The sequence below is a fragment of the Cucumis sativus genome, chromosome 6, assembly GCF_000004075.3.
Source record: "Cucumis sativus cultivar 9930 chromosome 6, Cucumber_9930_V3, whole genome shotgun sequence".
Lineage (NCBI taxonomy): Eukaryota > Viridiplantae > Streptophyta > Magnoliopsida > Cucurbitales > Cucurbitaceae > Cucumis > Cucumis sativus.
Genome location: NC_026660.2, coordinates 6,145,803 through 6,170,714, shown reverse-complemented (window position 1 = coordinate 6,170,714; position 24,912 = coordinate 6,145,803). Strand labels below are relative to the sequence as shown.

The following is a 24,912-nucleotide window of genomic DNA, read 5'->3' as shown; positions in this document are numbered from 1 at the left end:
CTAAGATAAATTATCATATGTATCTACTTATGATAATTTGATCTATCACACTTGTTTATTTTGTCATAATTTATAAATATTTTAACATTTTACTCCATTTAAAAATAATAAAAGTAATACAATAAAATATATTATATGAACTTATACGATAGTGTAAAATAATAATTATACATAAATTCTTAACCATAAAACTTATTCATGGTTATTAATTAATGCAAGTTAATAGTTAATCTAATAAATACTTAGTGAGTAACTTTTAATTATGTTTTAGAACAAAAAAAAAAAACATTTGTAACCATTTTTTAAAGTAAGATCCAATTTTTTAATCTACTATCAAATACACATATAAGAAAGTAATTACTATCAAATACACATGTAAGAAAGGAATTTGAATTTCTTTTTTCAAATATTATAGTCTACCAAACAAAATTCTTAACTTTCTAAACAATTTATTGTGATCTTAATATTAACATTAGAGTTTAGAGTTTGTTTGAATTAGGAGGGTTGATTTTAAAATAAGTCCATTGATATGGATAGATGGATGTGAAACTAAAATATTTTGTTATGTTTATAAATAAATTAACATGATTTTCTATATTATTTGAAAACAATACCCCTTAAGTAAAAGTATAATATTTTCAATTTCACTTTATATAAAGTGGGAATAAATTTAGGGTATAACCACTTTTGAGTTCAACTGTGTCATTTAAACCCCAAACAAGTATAGTATAACTGTGTATGTGTGTATATCTAACCACACGATGCTTTGCAAAATGAACGTGCAAAATTTGGGTGAGCCAAGTTTAGAAGAAATTAAATAGGGCGGAGGTGGAAGAGAAATCAGACGCTGCTGCCCATCTATTCCAGAAATGTTCATAAATATCAATTACCAATGAACAAGAAAAACGTGGTAATTCAAGTCAAGAACAATATGGAGGAACGGCTGACGGAATTAGTACCGGTGAACGAGTTTGGATCATCAAGAAAAACCATCAAACCTTCCATTTACAAAATACCAAAGTTCATGAAAGATATCCAACCGAATGCGGACAAGCCACAGTTGGTTGTCGTTTGGGCCATACCATCATGGGGACGAGGATTTGGTTACAATGGAACAGGAAAAACTGAAAGTGTTTTGGCATCTGGTAAAGGGTGATGTTGCCACTTACGAGTCGATTTTGAGTCAAGTGTCGAACATTTTGGAAGATCTATATGCAGCATAAGATCATCTTGAAGAGTATTGGAGGGAGAATGCTGTCAAGTTCATGGAGATGATGATTATAGATGCGTGTTTCGTGCTGGTTTTCTTCTCGAAAGATAAAATTTACAAGTCGCTAATTACTTTCAAATCAGATATAAAACGAGACATTTTGTTGCTTGAGAATCAGCTGCCTTTCCAACTTCTTCAACTGATGTATGAAATATTCCCACTTAAGGTACATATTCTTAATCTATGATCTTAATTAATATATTATATATCCTACCACCTTTGTTTGAACCTTAATAATTTAAATGTTCAACAACATTATTTTGTTATACTGAAAAATTCTATCATATTTTTCATTAATTCTTTAAGTTCAACCTTTTTAAAATTTATTTGCACCAAAATCTATATATATATATGTTTGAGGATTGACTAGTCATAGTTGAAATTGAAAATTTAGCTAGAGATGTATTAGAATTTTTTCAAGTTTGAAGAACTATTAGACGACATCATTTCTTTAAGTCTAGAAACTTGTTAGACGTATGAAATTGGAAGTTTGAAGATCTATTAAACATTTGAAGAGAAAAACAAATGAATTTTATTAGGTCTGAAGAGCACTGAATGATGATCAATCATATTCTAAGTAATGCAAAAAGGAAAAGGCTTGACGTTGGATGATAATCATTCACCAATTATCAGGATGTCTTTTGCTACACATTTTTTTATTGGATATGGTTCACGTACTTTATGAATTCTCTAATAATATACCTTATTAAATAAACTCGAGGTTAATCGATTAACGACAAGAGGAATAATTAATTCACCTTTCTTAATTATATAAATATATACGAGATGAGATCCTCAACATTGCTTTCATCAAAATTTTAATAATTATAATTTGGATGATTTTGGTTCTAACAAGTTGGAAGAGAAACTTTGACTTCACTAATTATAAGCAACTTATCATTTTACTCTAAAGATGAGCCAACGATAACAAACAAGAAGCACATTCTGTATAGAGCCTCATTGTTGTATAAGGATATTAAAAATAAGCAAAATGAAGGAAATGCTTGCGTCCACCCGCCCATTTGTGGTGGTAACCTTTTAAAAAAAAGAAGAATATATAAAGAAACGAACAACGACAGAAATGACGACGACGAATTCAAGCATGTAGTAAATACTCAAATCATTCCACAAGCAACATTACTTCGCGATGCTGGAATAAAAATTCGAAAAAGCAAATAAAAAAGCCTCGAAGACGTGAGTTTTGAAAATGGCGTGTTGAAACTGGCAAGTCTAATCATGAAGCTGAAACAAATTTACTAAATGTGATGGTATTTGAGAAATTGCACGATGGTGTTGGAAATGAAGTGACATCTTTTATAATGATGATGAATAATTTGATCGACATAGATAAAGATGTCGAGCTATTGTCAAAGAGAAATATATGCCAATGCACTTGGAAACAATGAAGACGTGGAAAATTTGTTTAGTGTGCTTGGGAAAGGAGTGCCTATTATATTGATTCGAATAGCAAAATAATAGAAGTACATCATTAAGTGAATGAATATATTTATTGTGATGAATCATGGAATAGATGGTGTGTGCTAATTTTAAACACAAATACTTCGATAACCCATGGTCTATTATCTCATTCAATGCCGCTATTTTCGGTTTCGTTATCCTTATTGTTCAAACAATCTACCAAGTTAATTGTCGACTTCTAAACAAAGAAAATAAAAGGGAATCAATAAACATTATCGTCTTTGAATAATAAGTTGTCATGATATGATAAACACTTCCATTATTATTTTCTTTTTGTACAATGATATGAATATTAACTGTATAATAAATTTAATTTAGACATGCATGCATCCATGTATGTCTTTATCAAGCTTTGTTTTGGATTTTTTTTCGTTTGTATGATTGTCCTACTTTATATTTATATATATGTATGTATTGAGGATTTGAAAGGATGTATATAGCTTAATCACATTTTCAAGCATTGTATTTAATAAATTGTTCAATCTTAACTTTGACGTGTCAAATTATTTTTTTTTTCGGAAGAATATGGTTAATGTGGAGAATGATACATATTAAGTATTACTTTTTTAAAAAAGAGATTAATTGAAAATGTAGCAACCAAATCAAAATGATTAGCAAAATATTGTATAATTCAAAACACTAATTTAGCAAAATTACAGACACCATATTTTTTCTTAGCGGCGAAGAAGAGAAAAAAGAAAAGGAAACTCCATTTTTTCTCTTAACTTTTGAAGAAAAATCATTCTCACTCTGTCTTGACTCTCCCCATCTTCCCGACCTTCAATCTCTCTCGAATCTCTCCGGCCGACATTTCCCAACCTACCCACTGCCCCAATTTTCCATTACCTGCTTTTTATCTTTCGAATTTCAGCTGGGAAAAACAAAAATACCCAACCCATCAAACTCCGTAAGAGAAAACACCACGAGGCGTTCGCTAGTTGTTGGGCTAAAAAAGAGGGCGATCTCCTTATCAACCATAGGCACCAGGAAGATTCCGCCGCCGCTGCTGCACCTGTCGTTCACGATGCCGATGGCTTTGATGGCGGCTTTTCTTCCCTCCATAGCATTTTACAGTGGGCTATACGTACTCTTTTATTCATGATTGTATTTCATGCTCAGATATAAGGTCATGCCTTTAAATGGTAGTATTAGCAATAATCACTGGAATTCATGCCAATGGGCCTTGTGTAAGACATTGGGGGAATTACTTGAGATGTCTTTGCAACATTGTTCGGCACAAGAATACTTCAAACTTAACTTAATTTATGATTCTAGACTTTAAAGATTCTTTCTTCATATTATAATGTGGCATAAGTTATACATTTTGTCTATCAAAGAAGAGTTCTTACCGTGAATAGAAGATGAAGGTAGGGTTGAGGTAAGTTAGTTGTAACCTAACCTAACCTAACTCAGCAACGGTAGACAGGAAGAAGATGGTGAAATTCTCTTGCAACTATCCATGTGTGAGGTTGATTATTTAAACTAAATTAACTATTTTTATTGAGAAAAATTAAACGAAAGAACAGAAAGACATGCAGAAAACCCAAAGAGATAAAAACATTACTAAAGGGTCAATCAAGAAAAATAATGCCTATAGAATAATTTAAAAAACAAAAATTACTAGGCTTCCTATCCAACTCATTATATTAAACTTTGTATTCTACCTTTCCCCAAAAGATTCCACGTGATAGCGCCCTCATCCATGTGTCAACGACGAGGAACAATATATCCTTTCCACCGTGGGGTTGATGAAGAAGAAACTCACTGATCATATCTTTGATGCCTAATTGTATCTGCTTGATGACGACTAAACCCAAAGGAAAAGGAAAACAAACTTCCTCAAATGTCTATAATATGCTTTCTATACAGAAAAAAAAATTAATTTGTCAAAATAATTTCAATAATTTTTTAAACCTTATCTAACACAAAATTCCTAAAAGCTATTACAAAATTATGGAGGTTTAACATTACGTAGTCACATGCACACTAATTAAGAAGTCGTGTAGAATGTTTCTTTCCGACAAAAATTCATTTTCACTTGTGGTGCTTTCTTCTTATATCGAACTCACAAGTGAGGGATCGAGTTAAGTAATATATTTAATATTAAATTTATCTTCATTATTTATTAGCTTAATCTATTGGATCAATCAACAACGATTGAATTGATTTTTTTAAAATTATCTCATCTTAGGTTGTTATAATATATTAAGTGAATATGACTTTGGCATCAAAAGCACAACTCACATTTCGTTTCAGACAACTTTGAGTCCTAAGAAATTTACCATTTTTGTTGTTCAAAGTGAAGTTTAATTCATTTTTTTAAAAAATAATCCATATTAAAACTTAGATTTTTTATAAAAGAAATAAACTAATCAGAGTTGGGATGAAATTATGGTAAATAACAAAATTGTTTAAAATAATTATATGAAAATTTGATATATTTCATATATATTTTGCTTTATATTAAAAATGTGTTATTAATTTAATAAAACTCAATAATTAATAAAAGAAAACATTTGAAATCAAGTGAGAACATTAAAAGATGAAGAAAGCAAAGTAAAAGCAAAAGAGATGAAAGTGAATTCTTGCCAATCAAGGCAACTTTTATTCATCCTAAGATTGATGCCCAATGTTTACAAATTAGATTTATTCAAAAAAAGAAAAATGTATGTTTCATTCCATTTTATATATTCATTCAATTTACTGATCACATTTCAAAAAGACAGAAACCTTTAATAAATATTATTATATCAATTATTCATTTTTTTCAAACAAAATATATAATGAAAAAACTTCTCAAAAATATTCATGAGTACAGCTAAATATACATATCCTGAAATAATAATATAAACTACCTTATATGTCTATTGGTATAATAATGGATACATATATAATATAGTTTGATCTATCCAGATAAATATATTTTATAAATATTTTGATATTTTTGCTATATTTAAAAATAATATTAGTAGTAACACAATATAATATATATTATAAACTTATTTGATATTGTAAAAAATTAATTTTGGTAAGTAAACTCTAACTCATTTTTATAATTTTTAATTACGTTTTATAAAATAAAAACATTTCGAATCATTTTTTTAAAGTAAGATCTAACTTTTGAATCCAGTTTCAAATACACATCCAAGAAAGGAATTTGAGTTTCTTTTTTCAAATATTATTGTCTACCAAACAAAATTCTTAACTTTCTAAAGAATTTAGTTGTGATCTTAATACTAACATTAGAGTTTATTTGAATTTGATTGATAGATCAATGTCCATACAAAAATTGATGGACTGAAGTATTTTGTTATATTTACAAAATAAGTTAAACAATACCCCTTAAAAATAGAAAAGGTATTTTCAATTTCACTTTATACAAAGTGGAAATAAACTTGGGGTATAAGCACTTTTGAGTTGAGCTGTCATTCAAACCCCAAACAAGTATAGTATAACTGTGTGTGTATATAACCACATGAGGCTTTGCAGAATGAATGTGCAAATTAAAGTTTGGGTGAGCAAAGTTTAGGAGAAATAAAATATGGCGGAGGCGGAAGAGAATCAGATGCTGCTGCCCATCTATTGCAGATCAACTGATCATAAAGATCAATTACCAATAATGGACAATGCCGTGGTAGTTGAAGTCAAAGACAATCTGAAGAAACTGCTGATGAAATCAGTAGCTGTGGAGAAGTTGGGATCATCAGGAAAAACCATCAAACCTTCGATTTACAAAATACCAAACTTCATTAAAGATGTCCATAAGGAAGCGTACATGCCACACATGGTTTCGTTTGGGCCGTACCATCATGGGGAAAAAAATTTGGCTCCAATGGAACAGGAAAAACTGAAAGTGTTTCGGCATCTCGTAGACGTCAAAGGAGTCGATTACGAGTCGATTGTGAGAAATGTGTCGAACATTTTGGAAGATCTGTATGGAGAATATGATGACCTTGATGAGGGTTGGTGGAAGGATAATGCTGGCAGTGCTGAGTTCATGAAGATGATGATTATAGATGGGTGTTTCATGCTGGTTTTCTTCTCGAACGATGAAGGTTACAAGTCGCTAATTACTTTGAAATCAGATATAAAGCGAGACATTTTACTGCTTGAGAATCAGCTGCCTTTCCAGCTTCTTAAGCTGTTGTATGAAATATTACCAATTAGAAAGGTACGTATTCTTAATCTACGATCTTTAATATATTATCCTACACATATTTTATAGTAAAGTTGCAATACCAAAAACATCTCAATTTTGTAAATTCTAAATTTATGATCTTACTGGAAACAAGATTAAAACTTTTGTAGTTTTATTGCACAAAAAAAATATAAATATACCATATTAAATAAGCATCGTGATAATCAATTAACAACAAGAATGTATTAATTTATTTGTCTTAATTATAAATACGAGAGGTTTTTCAAATGTAGGATCCTCACATCGGTTTTTCATCAAAATTAATATTCTACAGTGGAAGAACTTCTATCCTCGATCTAATACTTACAATTTGCATGATTTTGGGTTCTAACAGGATCAAAATACAACTTTGACTTCACTTATAAGCAACTTATTGTTTGTCGAGAAAGATGAGCTAGCGATAGTGGAAAAGAAGCACATTTTACATATGTATAGAGCGTCATTATTGTATCCATCTACTCTAAGCTATCCCAATATGGATGAAATAAAGAAAAATAACAAGGACGACAAATTCGGGCTAAAGTGTCAACTCATTCCACAGGCAACACTACTTCGCGAAGCTGGAATAAGATTTCGAAAAAGTGAAAACAAAAGCCTTGAAAACGTGAGTTTTGAAAAAGGCGTGTTGAAACTGCCACTTCTAATTGTAGATGATAATACCGAAACAAATTTACTAAATGTGATGGCATTTGAGAAACTCCATGACGTTGGAAGTCAAGTGACATCTTTTGTAGTGTTGATGAATAATTTGATCGACATTGATAAAGATGTCGAGCTATTGTCGAATGATAATATAATAGCCAATGCACTTGGGAACAATGAAGAAGCGGCGAATTTGTTTAGTGTACTTGGGAAAGGAGTGTCTCTGGATTTGGGGAGCAATAATTTAACAGAAGTGCATCAATTGGTGAATATACATTGTGATGATTCATGGAATAGATGGTGGGCTAATCTTAAACACACTTACTTTCAAAACCCATGGGCTATTATCTCATTCTTTGGTGCTATTTTTGGTTTCGCTATCCTTATTGTTCAAGCCGTCTACCAAATTGTTGACTTCCACACAAAATAGTAAAAGAGAATCAACAAATATTATCGTCTTTGAATAACAATTTGTCACATGACAAACACTTTTATTATTATTCTTAATTATTGTTATTATTTTCTTTTTGAACGATGATATGAGTATACTACTCTATAATAAATTTAATTTAGACATGTATGAATGGATGTATGTCTTTATAAAGCTTTCTTTTGGGTTTTTTTTCGTTTGTATGGATTGTCTTTGTTTATGTATATATGTATATTTTCGGGATTTGAAATTGATTTAATCTAAACTTCATGGATTCTTTGAGCTCTTAAAACGTTAATCACCATAAGAAAAATAATTTCGTTTAAAAATGAAAATAATTGGGCACATTTTCGAACATCATCGCTATTTTTATGCATTTTAATAAATTGTCCGATCTCAACTTTCATGTGACAAATTAATTTTTTTTTTTTTTTTTTTTGAAGAATATGTTAGAGATAGTTAAAAGCTCTATATACATCTAAGTATTACTTTTTCAAAAACAGATTAATTGAAAATGTAGCAACCAAATCAAAATGATTAGCAAATATTGTATAATGCAAAACACTAATTTAGGAAAATTACATACGCAATAGTCTTCAGATTCCGTTTCTTAGCAGCAAAAAGAAAAGAAAACTCCAACTTTTTCTCTTTAACTTTTGAAGAAAAAACATTCTCACTGTCTCTTGACTCTCCCCATCTTCCCAACCTTCAATCTCTCTCGGATTCCTCCCGCCGGCATTTCCCATCCTACCCACTGCCCCAATTTTCCATTACCTTGGGAAAAACAAAACTACCCAACACATCTTTGGAATTTCAAACTCCGGAAGAGAAAACACCATGAGGCGTTCCCTAGTTGTTGGGCTCTGTTTATGGTTCTCTCTGACATTGGTGATTGCAGATGCAAATGACTCTTCTTTGGAAGGTTTAATCTGGTCTTCTGCTAAACAAGAGGGCTACCTCCTTATCGACCATAGGCCCCAGGAAAATTCCGCCGCCGCCGCCGCTGCACCTGTCGTTCACGACGCCGATGGCTTTGATGGCGGCTTTTCTTCCCTCGATAGCATGTTACAGTGAGCTATAGGTACTCTTTTTTTCATTATTGTATTTCATGCTCCGATATTAAGTTCACGCCTTTAAATGGTAGTATTAGCAATCACTAGCATGACTGGAATTCATGCCATTGAGACTTGTGTAAGACATGGGAGGAATTATTTGAGATGTCTTTGCAACACTGTTGTGCATAGCATAAGTTGTACATTTTCTCCCCAAAAATTCATACCCACAAGTGTTGGATTGTGTTTAATTAATATTAAATTTACCTTCATGCATTAATTTAAGTCATTGGATTGAATCAAAGATTTAAGATTATATTATACACTTGAATTGTTGTTATAATATATTAAGTAAATATAAACATGAAAAAAAAAAGTGGATTTTTGAGACAACTTTGAGTCATAAGCAATGACCAAATTTGTTCTAAGAGTGAAGTTTTAGTCCTTTAAAAAATATAATCCATATTAAAACTTGATTTTTTTAAAAAAAGTAAATAGCTTGAGTAGAATCCATATGAAGAAATGTGCCATTAATTTAATTTAAGTTAATAAAAGAACAACATTTGAAATCATGTGTTTCATAAGGAGTGAGCAGGCAGATTAGAATATAAATAAATTAAGAAATTAAAGCAAAGTAAAAGCAAAATAGATGAAAGTGAATTTCTTGCCAATCAAGGCAAGTTTTATTCAATCTAAGAATGATGCCCCCATCATTAATCCAAAAGTTTACACAATCTATCATTTTATTCCATTTTATATATTCCTTCAATTTAACTAATCACTTTTTTCAAGAGTACACAACCATTTGGTAAATATTATTATCTCATTCAATATTGTTAAACAAAATATTCATCGAAAAAACTTTACCAAAATATATTGATTGTGATAGATTAAGATTAAATTATCTACGTGTCTACTTGCATAATGTACATATATGATAATTTGGTCTATATTTTGTCATATTATGAAATAGAGTATTGTGATATATTTGAAATACAATATAGTATATTATAAACTTATATGATATTGTAAAATAATAATTATACCTAAATTTTTTACCATAAAACTTATTCATAGATTATTAATTAATACAAGCTAATAGTTAATCTAATAATATTTAGTAAGTAACTCTAAATAAGTTTTATAATTTATAATTATGTTTTATAACAAAAAAAAAAAAAACATTTCGAACCATTTTTTAAAACTAAGATCTAATTTTTTAATCCACTGTCAAATACACATCTAAGAAAGGATATTGAATTCTTTTTTTCCAAATATTATTGCCTACCAAACAAAGTTCTTTAACTTTCTAAAGAATTTAGTTTGTGTTCTTAATACTAAGATTAGAGTTTGTTGAATTGGGAGGAGGGTTCATTTAAATTTGTTGAAGTTTGATTTTAAAATAAGTCCATTAACATGAGATATATCTATGTCCGTCAAAATAATATACGGAAATATTTTGTTGTATTTGTAAATAAGATAAATCACGGTATAAATGGTTTGCTAATCTTAAACAAAATTACTTTCAAAACCCATGGACTACTATCTCATTCATTGCCGCTATATTTGGTTTCGCTATCCTTATTATTCAAGTCGTCTACCAAGTTCTTGGTTTCCACACAAATAAGTATTAAAGGGGATATTACCAAATAATATCGTCCTTGAATTACAAGTTGTCACGTGACAAACGATTTTATATATTAGTACTATTAATTTTTTTTTCTCGATGATATGAGTGTGCTACCCCTATAATAAATAAATGCATGCATGTATGTCTTTATACAAAGCTTTGTTTTGGGTTTTTTTTTTCTTTTTTTCTTTTTGTATTATTATCTTTGTTCATATATAAAATATATATATAAGTAATAAAATCGCTATTTTGTTATTATATATATAGTGTGTACTGTACGAATTTGAAATAATTTATAGTTTAATTATCGATTTAATCTAATTATTTTTGGACTCTTTGAGCTCTTCAAAAGTTAATCACGACATTTAAAAATGAGAAATACTTAGACACATTTTCGAGACTACTATTTTTATGTATTTTAATAAATTGTACGATCTCAATTTTCATGTGTTAAATTAATTTTTAATTTTGAAGAATATGGAAGAGATGGGTAATGATCGACATATATCTAAGTCTAACTTTTAAAGAATAGATTGATAGCAAATATTGTACAATACAAAAAACTAAGAAAAAATTGTATGAGATCGATAATTTTTGTCATAACTATTAGTAATTTTGTTAGAATAGAACTATTATAGTTTTTTTTTTTTTTTTTCTAATTTTGCAAACAATTACTAATTTAGCAAAATTACACACAGCATAGTCTTCAGATTTCGTTTCTTAGCGGCGAAGAAGAGGAAAGAGAGAAGGAAACTCCATTTTTTTCTCTTTTTAACTTTTGAAGAAAAATCATTCTCACTCTCTCTTGACTCTCCCCATCTTCCCCGACCTTTAATCTCTCTCGGATTTCTCCCGCCGGCATTTCCCATCCTACCCACTGCCCCAATTTTCCATTACCTTGGGAAAAACAAAACTACCCAACACATCTTTGGAATTTCAAACTCCGGAAAAGAAAACACCATGAGGCGTTCCCTAGTTGTTGGGCTCTGTTTATGGTTCTCTCTGACATTGGTGATTGTAGATGCAAATGACTCTTCTTTGGAAGGTTTAATCTGGTCTTCTGCTAAACAAGAGGGCGATCTCCTTATCGACCATAGGCCCCAGGAAGATTCCTCCGCCGCCGCCGCTGCATCTGTCGTTCACGACGCCGATGGCTTTGATGGCGGCTTTTCTTCCCTCGATAGCATGTTACAGTGGGCTATAGGTACTCTTTTTTTCATTATTGTATTTCCTGCTCCGATATAAGGTCATGCCTTTAAATGGTAGTATTAGCAATCATAGGATGACTGGAATTCATGCCACTGAGCCTTGTGTGAGATATCGGGGTAGTTATTTGAGATGTCTTTGCAACATTGTTCTGCACAGGAATACTTCAAACTTCACCTATTGTGCTTCTAGACTTCAAAAATTCTTTTTTCATATTATAATGTGGCATAAGTTACACATTTTGTCAGAGTAAATAGGGTAGGATTGGGGGAAGTGTAACCTATGAGTCTAACTTAGCTCTCATGCTCCATATATACTACTCACCCAAGGACCCTATACCAAGCAAGGCTTGCCAGATAACAGTATCGGTGTTAGCTTTGCTGGTTTATGTAGAATCAGAGCAACGATCGAGGAGTTTCTCCTCCATCAGCCTTTCAGAGATAAAGGGGTTTTCTCTATGGCTCGCTGAGGTGTGTGCGGTTGTTTGGGACATTTGGGGGGAGAGGAATGATAGGGTGTTTTGGGGTATGGAGAGGTATCTTCATGAGATTTGGTCCTTGATTAGATTTCATGTGCCTCTTTGGGCTTCGATTGAAGAACTTTTGTAACTATTCCATAGGCAATATTTTACTTAGTTGGTTCCCTTTTTGTAAGTGGGGTGGTTTGTTGGGCTCTCGTTTTTCTGTATGCCCTTGTATTCTTTTGTTTTTTACTTAATGAAAGTTTTTCTCATAAAAAAATCTTGAATATCTATACTAACTCCAGAGATCTTATTTTTCTTACATCTGAAATTAATTTTATAATATGATTTGAACTGTGTTTTCATTGCTTGTACGTTGCAGTCTTCTTTTGTATTCTAAGTTTCACACGGTTGCAACTTCCTGATTAATGTATTTGTCTGATTAGGCCATTCTGATCCTGCAAAACTAAAGGATACTGCACAGGATGTGAAACGATTGTCTCCAAATGAGATAAAGAAGCGTCAAGAAGAAATTAAGGTACAAATTACAATTATAATGAATTATGTTTCTGCATAAAAATTTATCAAAGAAAGGAATATTTTGTAATTAATATACTTTTGTAAATTTTATTATTTTAATTAAATGTTTCCAACCATGCATTGTGCAACTCTGGATACTTATTTTTCTCATTAGAGTACTCTGCTTTTGTAGGACCTGATAGAGGAGTTGAAGCTGCCATCAGATGCAAAGCTGATGCAAATTGCGGTGGATGACTTGAAAAATTCCTCTCTATCATTGGAAGATCGCCATCGGGCATTACAGGAGCTTTTGGTACTTGTTGAGCCAATAGACAATGCAAATGGTTAGTGCTAGCATCACTATTAGCTGTGGATCCTTGGAACAGCCACAGGCTGAACAACTTTCTTTTTCAGTTGTTGCAGTTGGCTGCGGCCATGAACTATATTACTGTGTGAGCCAGGGGACTTGTGAATTTCTTCATTCAATTCCTTACATTTCACGTCACATTTAGAAAACACTTTAAAATAGTTCTTGAAGAAACAATTGTTTTAAGTTTAACTTTGTGATAGGATTGGTATTAGGGGTAACTAGGGTATTAAGGACATAATAGTAATTAGCCGGGGAGTCAGTTATATTTGTGGTTATAAATTGGGGGAGTGGGGAATGGTTAAGATAAGCAATATTTGGTGAGTGAATTTTAGGGCTTGAGAGTTATCTCAAGGTAGACTTGTGAGTGACCTCAAAAATTGGGGGAGTGGGGAATGGTGAAGATAAGCAATATTTGGTGAGTGAATTAGGGCTTGAGAGTTATCTCAAGGTAGACTTGTGAGTGACCTCAAGAAGGGAGGGTTCACATACCTCGAATCAATTGGTTTATCATGTATTTTCGTTATCCTATATGTATTCAATATATCCGGGTTCTATCACTTTGATAGTCTTTCCTCTCCCCCCCCCCTCAAAAGCACATACTCTCAGTAAGCAATCTCAAATACATGCATTCATGAGATATTCTTGAAAATTTCCCACTACTGGACTTAGCTGTTTTAAGTGTTTGGTGCTTTTGAGTGGGTTCAGTAATTCTTAATCTTATTTTTTTACTTTGTTATTTTACCTTCTCTCACATTTTGATTCTTTTTTCCCATAGATTTGGACAAACTTGGTGGCCTTGCTGTACTTACTCGCGAGCTTAATCATGTTGATCCTGATGTTAGGAAAATTGCAGCATGGATTCTTGGAAAAGCAAGTCAGAATAATCCTATTGTTCAAAAGCAGGTACGTCCATACACTGCAAGTATTTTAATAGATCTCATTGTAGAAATTTTCCTCCAGCTACATTCTTGTTTTCAGGTATTGGAACTTGGGGCACTAGCAAAATTAGTGTCGATGGCAAAATCTGATTTTGTAGAAGAAGCCATCAAGGCATTGTATGCTATTTCTTCGTTGGTTCAAAATAATTTATCTGGCCAGGAATTATTCTATGCCGAAGCTGGAGAAATTATGCTTCAGGTAACTTCACCGAAGATTAGGAGAAGATATATATGCCACTTTTATGCTACATTCTGTCAAAGTGACGGTTTGTTTTTGTTTCTCTAGGATATTTTAAGCAACTCAAGCATGGATATCAGATTGCAGAAGAAAGCTGTTTTTCTTGTAAGTGATTTGGCTGTGACACAGCTAGAAAAACCAGATGAAGCTGAAAGGCCATTTTTTGGAGATCGCCTTTTCTTGAAGTCCGTGGTAAATCTCATCCATTCAACAGACATCGATCTCCAGGAGAAGGTGGTTTTTTCTTTTCCTTCTCAAATCTTTCTGCATTTTGTTTCATTATTATTTTGTCGGCATATTAACAATAACATCTCCATATAGATTAATGTTTATTTTGGAGAAGAAGCTATAAAGACACTGTGTTATTCTTGTTTCAATCAAGATGCCTGTTTACTTAGCTCATTATTCCAGAATTATTCAACAAATTGTCTAGGGCATGAACTCTGGCCCCTATTCAAACGAAAGATTTTGATATGCATTTACAGGCCCTCATTGCTCTAAAGAACCTCCTGCTTCTGAGAACAACCAAAGCTCAAGTTTTAAAAGAATTCTGTGGGTTGGATGCTGCTTTGGAGAGGATGAGGATGAAGCTGAAGGTATTAATGGAAGAGGAAGATCACCGGGATTATGCAATGGATGTGGAAGATCTACGAAGCCAAGTGGAGCTAACTTTCCTTGAAAAGCTGGGAAAGGTAGTTTCTATTTTCTACTCTCAGATCAGTTACTTGTGACTGTGAGTCAATAACCTCCAAGCAATGGACTTAACATGATTTATTGGTTTCAGAGAATGCAGGTTCCAACATGAACAGAAGTACAGTAGGATGATTTTAGCTGCAGCTTTGAAGTTTGTCATATACAATGCTTCTCTACTAACTTAGTCTGTTTCAATGGGTTCCTCCAATAGAAAGAGATACATCCTAGCCACAACTTTTAGGAAAGTTGAAACTTTTGTTGAGAATTTAGTACTAGAAGAGAGTGAAGAATTTGTGTGTGGTGTATAGAAATTATATATTGGTAGAATATTATTCTTAACTATTTGTTATCGAAGAAAACTGAAAATTATTAAGAAGTTAATTAGCCTTGTAAAGTCTCTTTAACCAAGTGGGGATGATGCCTTGCATCTTGCTGAAAAGAGCATTAAAAGTTGAAATTGTTGGAGTATTTTCTCTTTATTCAAACTTGGAAATTATTGGTTACATATCCTGATTGGTTATAATGTTTAATATCGTGGAAAGTGCTTTCGTCTCTTGGATTGGGTTTAGTGTCTTAATAATCAAATTTATCTAGAGAGTGACTTCAAGATGCAACAATCAATCAACATAATCAAGTAAACCAACTAATGAGAAAAAAGTGTTAACATGTAAATGCATTAACCAACTACATCTAAAATGAATGACTACAAGATCACGAGACATTCAAATGTTATAGAGTTTGATGCATTGTCTTGTACATGTAATGTAAATTGGTATGAACATCAGCTTGAATAACCTATTCGAGTTCATGATTTTTTTACCACAAGTTAACCCATGATGGTTCGTCTATATCTTAATTCTCTTTTTTATTTTTAGTATGTTTCGTTAGAAATAAAAATTTATTTTAGAGAAATAAGAAATCATTCAAAATTGAGGATGAAATGGACTAGGTAGTGATTAATCAAAAGTCACTATCCTTGTATATTTTATGTAGTTTTTGAAATACCAAAAGGACCTCTCTTAACAAGGAAGCGAACCCTAATTCCACGTTCTCTTCCATTCCTCTCTAATCCATCCCAATATCTCGTGGCCTCGCCTCAACCATTTCACACCACGCCACCTCCCTTCGACGTTCGTCCTGCCAGCCATCTTCAATCCCTCTACGATCTCTCTTGCCGACCCCAGTATACTTTACGAGCTTAATTCCCCATCCTAGAGGCCGGCATCTGCTCTCTCTCACCAACTTCAATCGCGGCGGCATCATTCTCTCTCCACCACCCATCCTGCCGGCGGTAACTCTCTCTCGATTTTACTTCTTTTTTTTTTCTTTATCATATGTTCTTGTATTGCTGTAAATCGTTTCAAAACGTCCACTGGTCCTTCTGTTGTATCTCTTTGAAAGTTAATTTAATAGCTTTTCCTGCTTGGTCTCTCATGGAAACGATCAATTTTCGTGATTCAATGCATCCTCTCATGTATTTTGTCATTTTGCTGCAGTATTTTCATTTATTACGATGGCTGATGCTCATGAAACTGATAAGAACATTGAAATATGGAAAATTAAGAAGTTGATTAAAGCACTTGAAGCTGCAAGAGGTAATGGGACTAGCATGATCTCTCTCATTATGCCTCCGCGTGATCAAATTTCTCGTGTTACTAAGATGCTTGGTGATGAATTTGGAACTGCTTCGAATATTAAGAGCAGGGTGAATCGCCAATCTGTTTTGGGCGCTATCACATCTGCTCAGCAGAGACTCAAGCTGTATAACAAGGTTCCTCCAAATGGGCTTGTGTTGTATACTGGGACAATCGTCACTGAGGATGGAAAAGAAAAGAAAGTCACCATTGATTTTGAGCCTTTCAGGCCTATAAATGCATCTCTTTATCTTTGTGACAACAAGTTTCATACGGAAGCCTTGAATGAATTGCTAGAATCTGATGACAAGTTTGGCTTCATTGTCATGGATGGTAATGGGACACTCTTTGGTACATTGAGTGGAAACACACGTGAAGTCCTTCACAAATTTAGTGTCGACCTTCCTAAGAAACATGGAAGAGGAGGGCAGTCAGCACTTAGGTTTGCTCGTCTACGGATGGAGAAGCGGCACAATTATGTGAGGAAAACAGCAGAGCTTGCAACCCAGTTCTTTATTAATCCTGCCACTAGTCAACCCAACGTTGCAGGATTGATACTGGCTGGATCAGCTGACTTCAAAACCGAGCTCAGTCAATCCGACATGTTTGATCCTCGTCTTCAGGCCAAAATACTTAATGTTGTCGATGTCTCTTATGGAGGGGAAAATGGATTCAATCAGGCTATTGAATTGTCATCCGAAATCTTATCTAATGTGAAATTTATACAGGAGAAGCGCTTGATTGGAAAATACTTTGAAGAGATTAGCCAGGACACAGGGAAATATGTTTTCGGTGTTGATGACACACTGAAAGCTCTGGAGATGGGTGCTGTTGAAATTCTCATTGTTTGGGAAAATTTGGATATCAATAGGTACGTATTGAAGAATGCTTCCACCGGTGAGATTATCATAAAGCACTTGAACAAGGAACAGGAAGCCAATCAAAGCAACTTTCGTGACCCCGCCACCTCCTCTGAGTTGGAGGTTCAAGAAAAAATGGCGTTGCTGGAATGGTTTGCAAACGAGTACAAGAAGTTTGGTTGCACACTGGAATTCGTTACCAATAAATCACAGGAAGGATCACAGTTCTGCAGAGGTTTTGGTGGTATTGGAGGAATTCTTCGTTACCAGCTTGACATAAGATCATTTGATGAACTATCTGATGGGGAAGAGTACGATGATTCTGAATAGCAATCAACCAATCACTCCCCGTGGCTGGTGCAGATGGGGGATCATGCGCTTGCACCAGCGCCCAGGGTTCGCGGAGGTTAGTCTTGGTTTGAACTGGAAAAGATTTGTGAAGGCTTTTATAAGATTTAGTTAGTCCCTATCTCTCCATACTTGTTCGCCAACAAGAGCTTAGCTCAACCGGCACATGTATGAACATGAGGATAAAAGGACCTGAATTTAAATTAACCCATCTCTCCACGCTTGTTCTTGTTGCTTCCACCAATAATTGTCTTAATTTATACTTATACGCTGTGCTTCAATCAATGTTTTCTACCTGTAGGGGTTATGTCCTTTTGATCTGGATTTGGCGTCTATCTAATTGATCGTTAAAGGATGCGTGCTCCAATCTTTTGCCACAGTGCTCCGCCCTTGTTCTCGTGGAATGGTTGCTGTCTACAGCAGATCAGATACTCAGTTACAAAATGTTTGAAGTATTGCAATAATATTCAATGCTCGTAAGCTCTGAACTTTTTGAGTTTGTGTCATTTCGACTACTTTTCGATGCTGATAATCATAAACCATGTCAGTTGGATCTGAATTCATATGCATTTTACAATATTTGAAGGTTGTTCTTGTTAGGATTGGTTCTTGAATCTCTGAGAATTAGGCTACGAAATTGTTTCTGAAACCGAAGTTACATCTAAACGATATTTAATTCGTTAATAGTATGCTTAGTGTAAGCTTGTTTGGTCTAGAGACACCTTTCCTTTAGGAGCTGCTTACAGATGAGAAGTGTTTTTCTTTAGTTGAGCCGAGTTTCTATCGAATTTGTTTATATAAAGTGCTTAATTAGCAAAGCTAAATATGACATTTTGGTATGCATTTAAAAGTTTGTACTTTTGTGAAGTTGTAAGTGTGGATGCCAATGTCTAGAAATGAGGAAGAGTCTCATTGGAGTCGAATTTCATTTAGGGTGAATTGGATTCAATTTTACCATAAACAGCCTCGAGTCAGGGTGGAAAAACAGATGCTATTCTATCATAAATATATTTTTGCTCTAACATTAAAATTTAGAGTTGGAATCTCTCTCTTCTTTGTTACATATTTCAAATCTATTTTGCAATTATTAATGAACAATGTGGATCTTAGCCTACGTCTAAACTTTTGCACCGAAATTTAGTGATGTTTTTTAAATTATGGTTAGACTTTATTGCATGAATATGGACAAACTAATTAAGAACTTGACGTTTTTATGAAATACAATGCCTACATAAAATAACAAAAATTAAAATATAATTTTGATGACTATTTTATTGTTAGGTAACTAAATTGTTTTAATGATTACATCAATACATATTAAAATTTTGAATTTAGAGATTCAATTGAAAGCATTTTTTTTATCCATATTTCAAATGGATCTTTTAAAAAATATAACAGATTGGTGGCAATTTATAGTAAAAGTTTACAACCCCACAAAAAAAATTTCTTGTAATTAATGACAAAGTGTGAAATGGTTGCGATCTTAACCTATTAGTTTCTATCTATTTTTAAAAAATGATTGAATAGTTGTTAAAAACATGTTTTCTTTTAGAAAGAATAAGTTAAAAAGAGAGATACCAAACGTGTATTTTTTGAAATGTACAAAAAAACCAATTGTACTTTTTCTCTTCTTTTCCTTTTTTCTGACTTCAATGTTCGAAGATAAAAGGAACAAAAAAAAGAGGCAAAACCCCACACTACGCTAAATAATCGTTTTACATATTATATTTTAAAGTAAAGGAAATTTCAAAAGCCATCAAAAGTGTGGTAAATACAACAAAATCTCCGTACATATTTTAAGAATATTCTTTACCCGAAAAAGGAAAAATGAAAGAAAGTAAAAGAAGAAGAGAACCCAACTCTTACAAAGAGAAGCAAAAGATCCGCCTAACATCCCCTGCCCGGGAAGTGCCATGCTTAGACTTCTCAAATGGTTCTTTTAAAAATGTCCACAACTCAGCACGACAGGATCGCTACCGATGAACACTTACAGATGAGCCACCACAGTAGTCACAGCAATAGTTTTCTACTGTTATTCCTACAACCACAAACAGAATAATGAAAAAAAACATACATAATATACATCGTTAACTAGAAATCGTCAAAGGTATAAAAAAGAAATATGCTCAAAGAAAACAACCGATCGGAGGCATAAAGGTTTGGGGTACCTGCTCCATAGGTGTGGATTCATCATTTGTTACATGTTCTTCGTCTCCGCTATCGGACATTGTCTTATCGTCTTTGTCTTTTGTGATGTTTTGTGCAGTATTGTCTTCTAGAAGATTCAAATCTGCAGGTAACTGACCTGACTTGAGCGCCTGTGCCAACAAAGAAGAGTTTTCTCACGTTATTACTCCCATAACATTTAAATAGATATTTTTCTCCTCCATTTTCCTTTTGAGGAGGGGGACTGTAGAAGACAAGAAAACGAAGCATACCTGTTCTAATCTTGCAACCTCTTCAAGGGTTTGGGAATTAACAATGGCCGCCTGTAATGTGAAAAATGGATTGATCAGAAGATGTTGTAGGAAACATGTGATGGTGAAACACTTGTACAAAAGCCATATATTAGGTGATGCCATTTGAATTTTTAATCCCTAAAAATACATTTCTTGTTATACTTTTACCGTGAGGAAATGGTAGTTAACAAAAGAGGTTCGGAAAAATACACTTTTTTTCACATGTAAGCATTATGAATTAAAATGTCAAGGACTATATAGAACTATTTACTAGACCTCATGGATTAAAATATCTGTTTTGAAACTTCAGCAATTTGACTTTGAACTCTGGACCAAAAGTGCATTTTACCCTAAAAGTTTTAGAACTTGACCTTTCTCCAGACAAGAAAAGGCAGGTGAACTTAAGTTTTTTTCATAGCGTACACACCTTTATAGCTATAATTTGCTCCGGTGTTGGTGCAGACACGTTTGGAGTTTGTTTCTCCTCCACAGGTTTGGATGCCTTCTCTACCTCACCTGGAACGAATGTCTTCACAGATTCCTTCTTCGCCTCTTCTTCAACTTCCTTAGACGAAAATAAATTCCTAGCCTCCAATCTCTCCTGTCATTTGACATTTAGAAATGAAGAGATGCAGTAGGCATTGGATATCTAGTGCCCAAAGTCCAACACAACAGGAAATTTTTGTATGTATGCACCAATTAGATTCAAGAACAAAATTAGACTCTAAACCAAGCACACACATTGAATCGGAGTTGAATGAAGTAGAGTGGAACCCTACTTGTCCAAAAATAGTGACTCTTACACGTGCACATCCTAGTTGTCCACGGATGTTCTACTATAATAGAATAAAGTTCAACTCTATTTATAGGCACTTCTTCAGTATTTTTACTTCTTATTTCTTTAGCCAAAAAACTAACTCTCAGGCACATGATTGTGGACATTAAAACTGAATGCATTTGTATTCTTTAGGTATTAACATATGAGCATATGCACATTTATCATGCGCAGGAAACGTGTCCTCTCGTCTCTAATAAACAATAGAACATGGATTGCATAATACTTCAAAAAATAGCAAGAAGTTTAAGATTTGTTAGAAACTAGCACAATCAAAACACAACTTAGAGTCAAATATCATATTAAATACAATAAAAAAAACTCAAGGTCTACATACTTACAAATACTAAAAGTTAGAACATTTTCAAAATACACCATCGGATATAAAATTTGAATCAAACCTGAAATTCTCTTCTAAATGTTTCTGGATTGTCGATGTAAATTGCAGAAACAAGTATAGAATTAAAGCCATTCCTTAAATAGTAAGGTCCAAATGCAGGAAAAAGTTACCTTGTTTCTGACTTTCTTGAAATCAAGCACCCGGACTGACTTCAACTTGTGGATGACATACAATCTATAATTTGGCTTCTTTGTAATATTGTTATCCAACAAACTAAGAAACTGAAGTTTCGAAAGGGATGCCAGCGGGTCAATCTCTACTAAGTTCACAAGTCTGTTGTTTGTAAGAACTAGTGTATGTAAATTTGGCAAGAACTCTGAAATGAACAAAGACAATTGATTTTTTAAGAACATAATTTCAAAAATAATACTGCTAAAGCCCATCAAATAACCATTTTGTTTTTTTGGTTTTCTTATTTTTGAAAATTAAGCTTGTAAACAATACTTTCACATATAATTTCCTTCATTCATCACCTGCACTTAAATATCGTTTTGAAAACGCCAAGAAAAATTTTGAGAAGTAAAATGAGTAATTTTTAAAATCTTGATTTTGTTTTTGAATTTTGATTTAGACTTCAAATGTGTTCTCATGAAAGGTGGAAAACTCACCAAAACAAAATTTTCAGAGTAAAAAATATAATATTTTGAAAGAGAACACAAAACCAAAATGGTTACCATACAGTGCCTATATAATACTATGAAGGCATAATGGAAAGCTCACCTCCAATATTTGGATTGATACGAGTGATTCTATTGTTATTGATCAGCAATGTGCCCAATCGATTAAGATAGGGCATATTTTCCAGCTTTACAATCTCATTATCAGACAAATCAATGGCATCAAATTGATCCTGAAATTTGTGGTCGGAAAAGCTACTGTTATATGTCTAGAAAATAAAAGGAAACAAAGAGCAGACACCATTTTCTTTCATTTTTGTGGAAGCAAGATAAATTGCCAATCATTTTATCCCCAAACAAACAGATAAAGAGGAAACATATGAGTTCAGATGAGAAAGCACTACAAGTAAAAAATATTATGATGTTGTAACCAAGTGTCTGTTTGCGCAACCTTCTTGGTGTATTCAGTCCATTTTAATAGGAGATTAGTCTAGATGTATGCAATTTAACCTTAATAATACAGTGGCACTGGTGTAGAAGTTTTATGGAGTAAATGCTGTTCTTATCCCATCCGATGGCTCACAAATGTAGAAGGTCGTGATCATGGAGTTGATTGTTAGCCACGGAGTTGTCAAAACCCAAGGTCCATTGATAATTTGTAATTTAATTGTAGACAAAGTTGGCATGAGAGACAATTACATTTGTGAAAGATGGTTGGATGATAGACACTCCTATTTCTCACAAGATACTGATGTTCCAAAAACCGAAATTAAGAATCTACAGATACAGGAGTCTATGGGATGTAGGCTTGAGGAGGAGACTAGGAGATTGAAAAGTAAAGAGTGCATCCTTTTTTCTATTAAGCTCAATCTGATAACGCTAAGCACTTATAAGGATGGACTGCTTTGGAAACTTGATTCAGACGGCATCTTTTCTCATATGTCAGTGAACTTCAAGGTTGACTCCAATTTGACAATTATTGTTTTTTATACAAAACAACAATAACTGCTTGCCTCTAATTAATCCAGTTGGGTTCTTCTCTTGTGGAGCTTATTTTGGAACGTGAGTGATGTGGGTAAATTTTCAGTTGATATGGATGTTGGGAAAGTTGGTTGTTAGCTGTTAGAGTAGTTAGTTAAGCTTGCTATTTCTGGTTAAGAGAAAGACTAGTATAAATAGTAGTCCTATTGGTAAAAGGGCACAATTTTGATTCAAGAAAAAAATACTGATTGGTTTACACCAGTAAGCTCCCTAACAGGTTTTATATTTACGGCCTACATAAGTGTTAATCTCAAGACAGAAGGCAAAGGAGGTCATCACTTTCTATATAGCCTAACATCTCATATCTATCAATCATATGCAGAAAAGATGTGAAAACTATGAACCACAACCACCTCTTCATTCACTGTGAGCTGGGTTCTCTCAAAAGAAATCTTGACCCCAACTTCTGCCTTACAAAAAGGATACGGAACATTACTTTTCAAAAGTCCTCTCGGGTAGGTGGTAACCAGCCATAATTCTATGGGAAAAAAACTATTAGTACTCAAATCTGATCCTTGTGGTTAAAAGCGACAATTGAATCCTCAATATGATAAAATTTAAAACTCTTATGACTCAAGGGAAAATGCAAAGCATATGGCCTCAAATTATAGTTTATTAGGCTGTCTTCAAGGAAAACGAAACTTCAAATAAACTTCGTAATGGTATAGAGAAATTGAGAACTGTTATTACTAATTTGAAGTGAAGTTGAATTTGCAGAACGATTCTCGCCAGCATGTAAATATAATTTAAATCTATGTTCGAGTTCCAGAAATTTAAAAGAAAGAGATAATAAGGAGGCAGTGGGAATGACTCACCTCGGTGGCACCTAGGTTTTCTATCACTGCTATCTTGTTACCTGAGAGAAGAAGAAGAAGAAAAGAGTTAAGAAGGAAATGCGTGATGGAGAGTGTGAAAGAAGGAAGAGTTGAGAAAAGTTAAAGAACCTCGAAGGTCCAGTTCTCGCTCTTTAATGGCATTGAAAAAATGAGGGCTTTTCCAAATTAAATCGACCGTCAGTCTCACCATCTTCTTCTTCTTCTTCTTCTTCGACGACGACGGGGTTTAGGGCTTTAGGAGGAAGAGAAGGGAAGGCGTCGACGAGAGACGACAGCAAAAGACCGGTGCGTGGATCCCATTAATGGACTTTCCCAAATGGCCCAAATAAATCCATTCACATTTGGGTCTCTCCCTCTTCCTCTTTTCATCAACCAAACAATAAATACAAATTTAGCCAAAAATAAGCTTAGCTCAACTGGTATCTCTATATTCTCGTGCATAACATTTTAAAATTTTTCGTTACCCAAATTTGTATTCAATTTTGTAATAATCGTAAGCTGCTATCTTTTTTACAAATCGACATTTACAATTCTCCATCACCTGAAGCTAAGATAATTTTCACAGTAAGTCATTTGTTCTTTTACCTGTTTAAAATTATATAGTTAAACACCAAACTACGTGATTAGATAATTGAGAGATATGTATATCATATGCGTATATATCGTATATTTTAACGATATACCCTTCATTTTAATGATTTTATGATGTGATTTAGTAAATATATACCACATATTATTTATAATTATACTAGTTTTA

At 33.2% G+C, this 24,912-nt stretch overlaps 4 protein-coding genes across 4 annotated transcripts; 3 read left to right on the top strand and 1 right to left on the bottom strand.

The window, feature by feature from the left end:
• The first annotated feature begins 6,155 nt into the window (after window positions 1-6,155).
• Window positions 6,156-8,209, top strand: LOC101206855 (UPF0481 protein At3g47200). Its single transcript, XM_031886723.1, has 2 exons — window positions 6,156-6,920; window positions 7,282-8,209. Exons 1-2 carry the CDS (start codon window positions 6,291-6,293, stop codon window positions 8,017-8,019), a joined length of 1,368 nt encoding a protein of 455 aa, XP_031742583.1. The 5' UTR covers window positions 6,156-6,290; the 3' UTR covers window positions 8,020-8,209.
• A 3,208-nt stretch (window positions 8,210-11,417) lies between these two features.
• LOC105434386 (nucleotide exchange factor SIL1) lies at window positions 11,418-15,630 on the top strand. The gene is made up of 8 exons (XM_004140611.3): window positions 11,418-11,905; window positions 12,814-12,905; window positions 13,080-13,230; window positions 14,032-14,159; window positions 14,235-14,393; window positions 14,481-14,666; window positions 14,918-15,124; window positions 15,217-15,630. The coding sequence occupies exons 1-8, from the start codon at window positions 11,662-11,664 to the stop codon at window positions 15,235-15,237; spliced, it is 1,188 nt and encodes a 395-aa protein (XP_004140659.3). The 5' UTR covers window positions 11,418-11,661; the 3' UTR covers window positions 15,238-15,630.
• A 496-nt stretch (window positions 15,631-16,126) lies between these two features.
• LOC101203556 (eukaryotic peptide chain release factor subunit 1-3) lies at window positions 16,127-18,791 on the top strand. The gene is made up of 3 exons (XM_004140515.3): window positions 16,127-16,416; window positions 16,622-18,025; window positions 18,269-18,791. Exon 2 carries the CDS (start codon window positions 16,639-16,641, stop codon window positions 17,947-17,949), a length of 1,311 nt encoding a protein of 436 aa, XP_004140563.1. The 5' UTR covers window positions 16,127-16,416; window positions 16,622-16,638; the 3' UTR covers window positions 17,950-18,025; window positions 18,269-18,791.
• An 844-nt stretch (window positions 18,792-19,635) lies between these two features.
• Window positions 19,636-24,509, bottom strand: LOC101203800 (U2 small nuclear ribonucleoprotein A'). The gene is made up of 8 exons (XM_004140516.3): window positions 24,264-24,509; window positions 24,135-24,175; window positions 22,382-22,511; window positions 21,772-21,977; window positions 20,854-21,027; window positions 20,406-20,456; window positions 20,136-20,285; window positions 19,636-20,005 (listed from the first exon to the last, which is right to left on the bottom strand). Exons 1-8 carry the CDS (start codon window positions 24,343-24,345, stop codon window positions 20,000-20,002), a joined length of 840 nt encoding a protein of 279 aa, XP_004140564.3. The 5' UTR covers window positions 24,346-24,509; the 3' UTR covers window positions 19,636-19,999.
• Between the last annotated feature and the right edge of the window lie 403 nt (window positions 24,510-24,912).

What these genes read in the sequence shown, in the direction of transcription:
- LOC101206855 (XM_031886723.1), top strand. Translation starts at nt 6,291, where the DNA reads ATGGCGGAGGCGGAAGAGAATCAGATGCTGCTGCCCATCTATTGCAGA. An exon ending in AAATATTACCAATTAGAAAG is followed by an intron (nt 6,921 to 7,281) that starts GTACGTATTCTT and finishes GGGTTCTAACAG; the next exon opens with GATCAAAATACAACTTTGAC.
- LOC105434386 (XM_004140611.3), top strand. Translation starts at nt 11,662, where the DNA reads ATGAGGCGTTCCCTAGTTGTTGGGCTCTGTTTATGGTTCTCTCTGACA. An exon ending in AGCGTCAAGAAGAAATTAAG is followed by an intron (nt 12,906 to 13,079) that starts GTACAAATTACA and finishes CTGCTTTTGTAG; the next exon opens with GACCTGATAGAGGAGTTGAA. An exon ending in GCCAATAGACAATGCAAATG is followed by an intron (nt 13,231 to 14,031) that starts GTTAGTGCTAGC and finishes TTTTTCCCATAG; the next exon opens with ATTTGGACAAACTTGGTGGC.
- LOC101203556 (XM_004140515.3), top strand. Translation starts at nt 16,639, where the DNA reads ATGGCTGATGCTCATGAAACTGATAAGAACATTGAAATATGGAAAATT.
- LOC101203800 (XM_004140516.3), bottom strand. Translation starts at nt 24,345, where the DNA reads ATGGTGAGACTGACGGTCGATTTAATTTGGAAAAGCCCTCATTTTTTC. An exon ending in AGCAAATTATAGCTATAAAG is followed by an intron (nt 20,457 to 20,853) that starts GTGTGTACGCTA and finishes TTCACATTACAG; the next exon opens with GCGGCCATTGTTAATTCCCA. An exon ending in AGGTTGCAAGATTAGAACAG is followed by an intron (nt 20,286 to 20,405) that starts GTATGCTTCGTT and finishes TTGTTGGCACAG; the next exon opens with GCGCTCAAGTCAGGTCAGTT.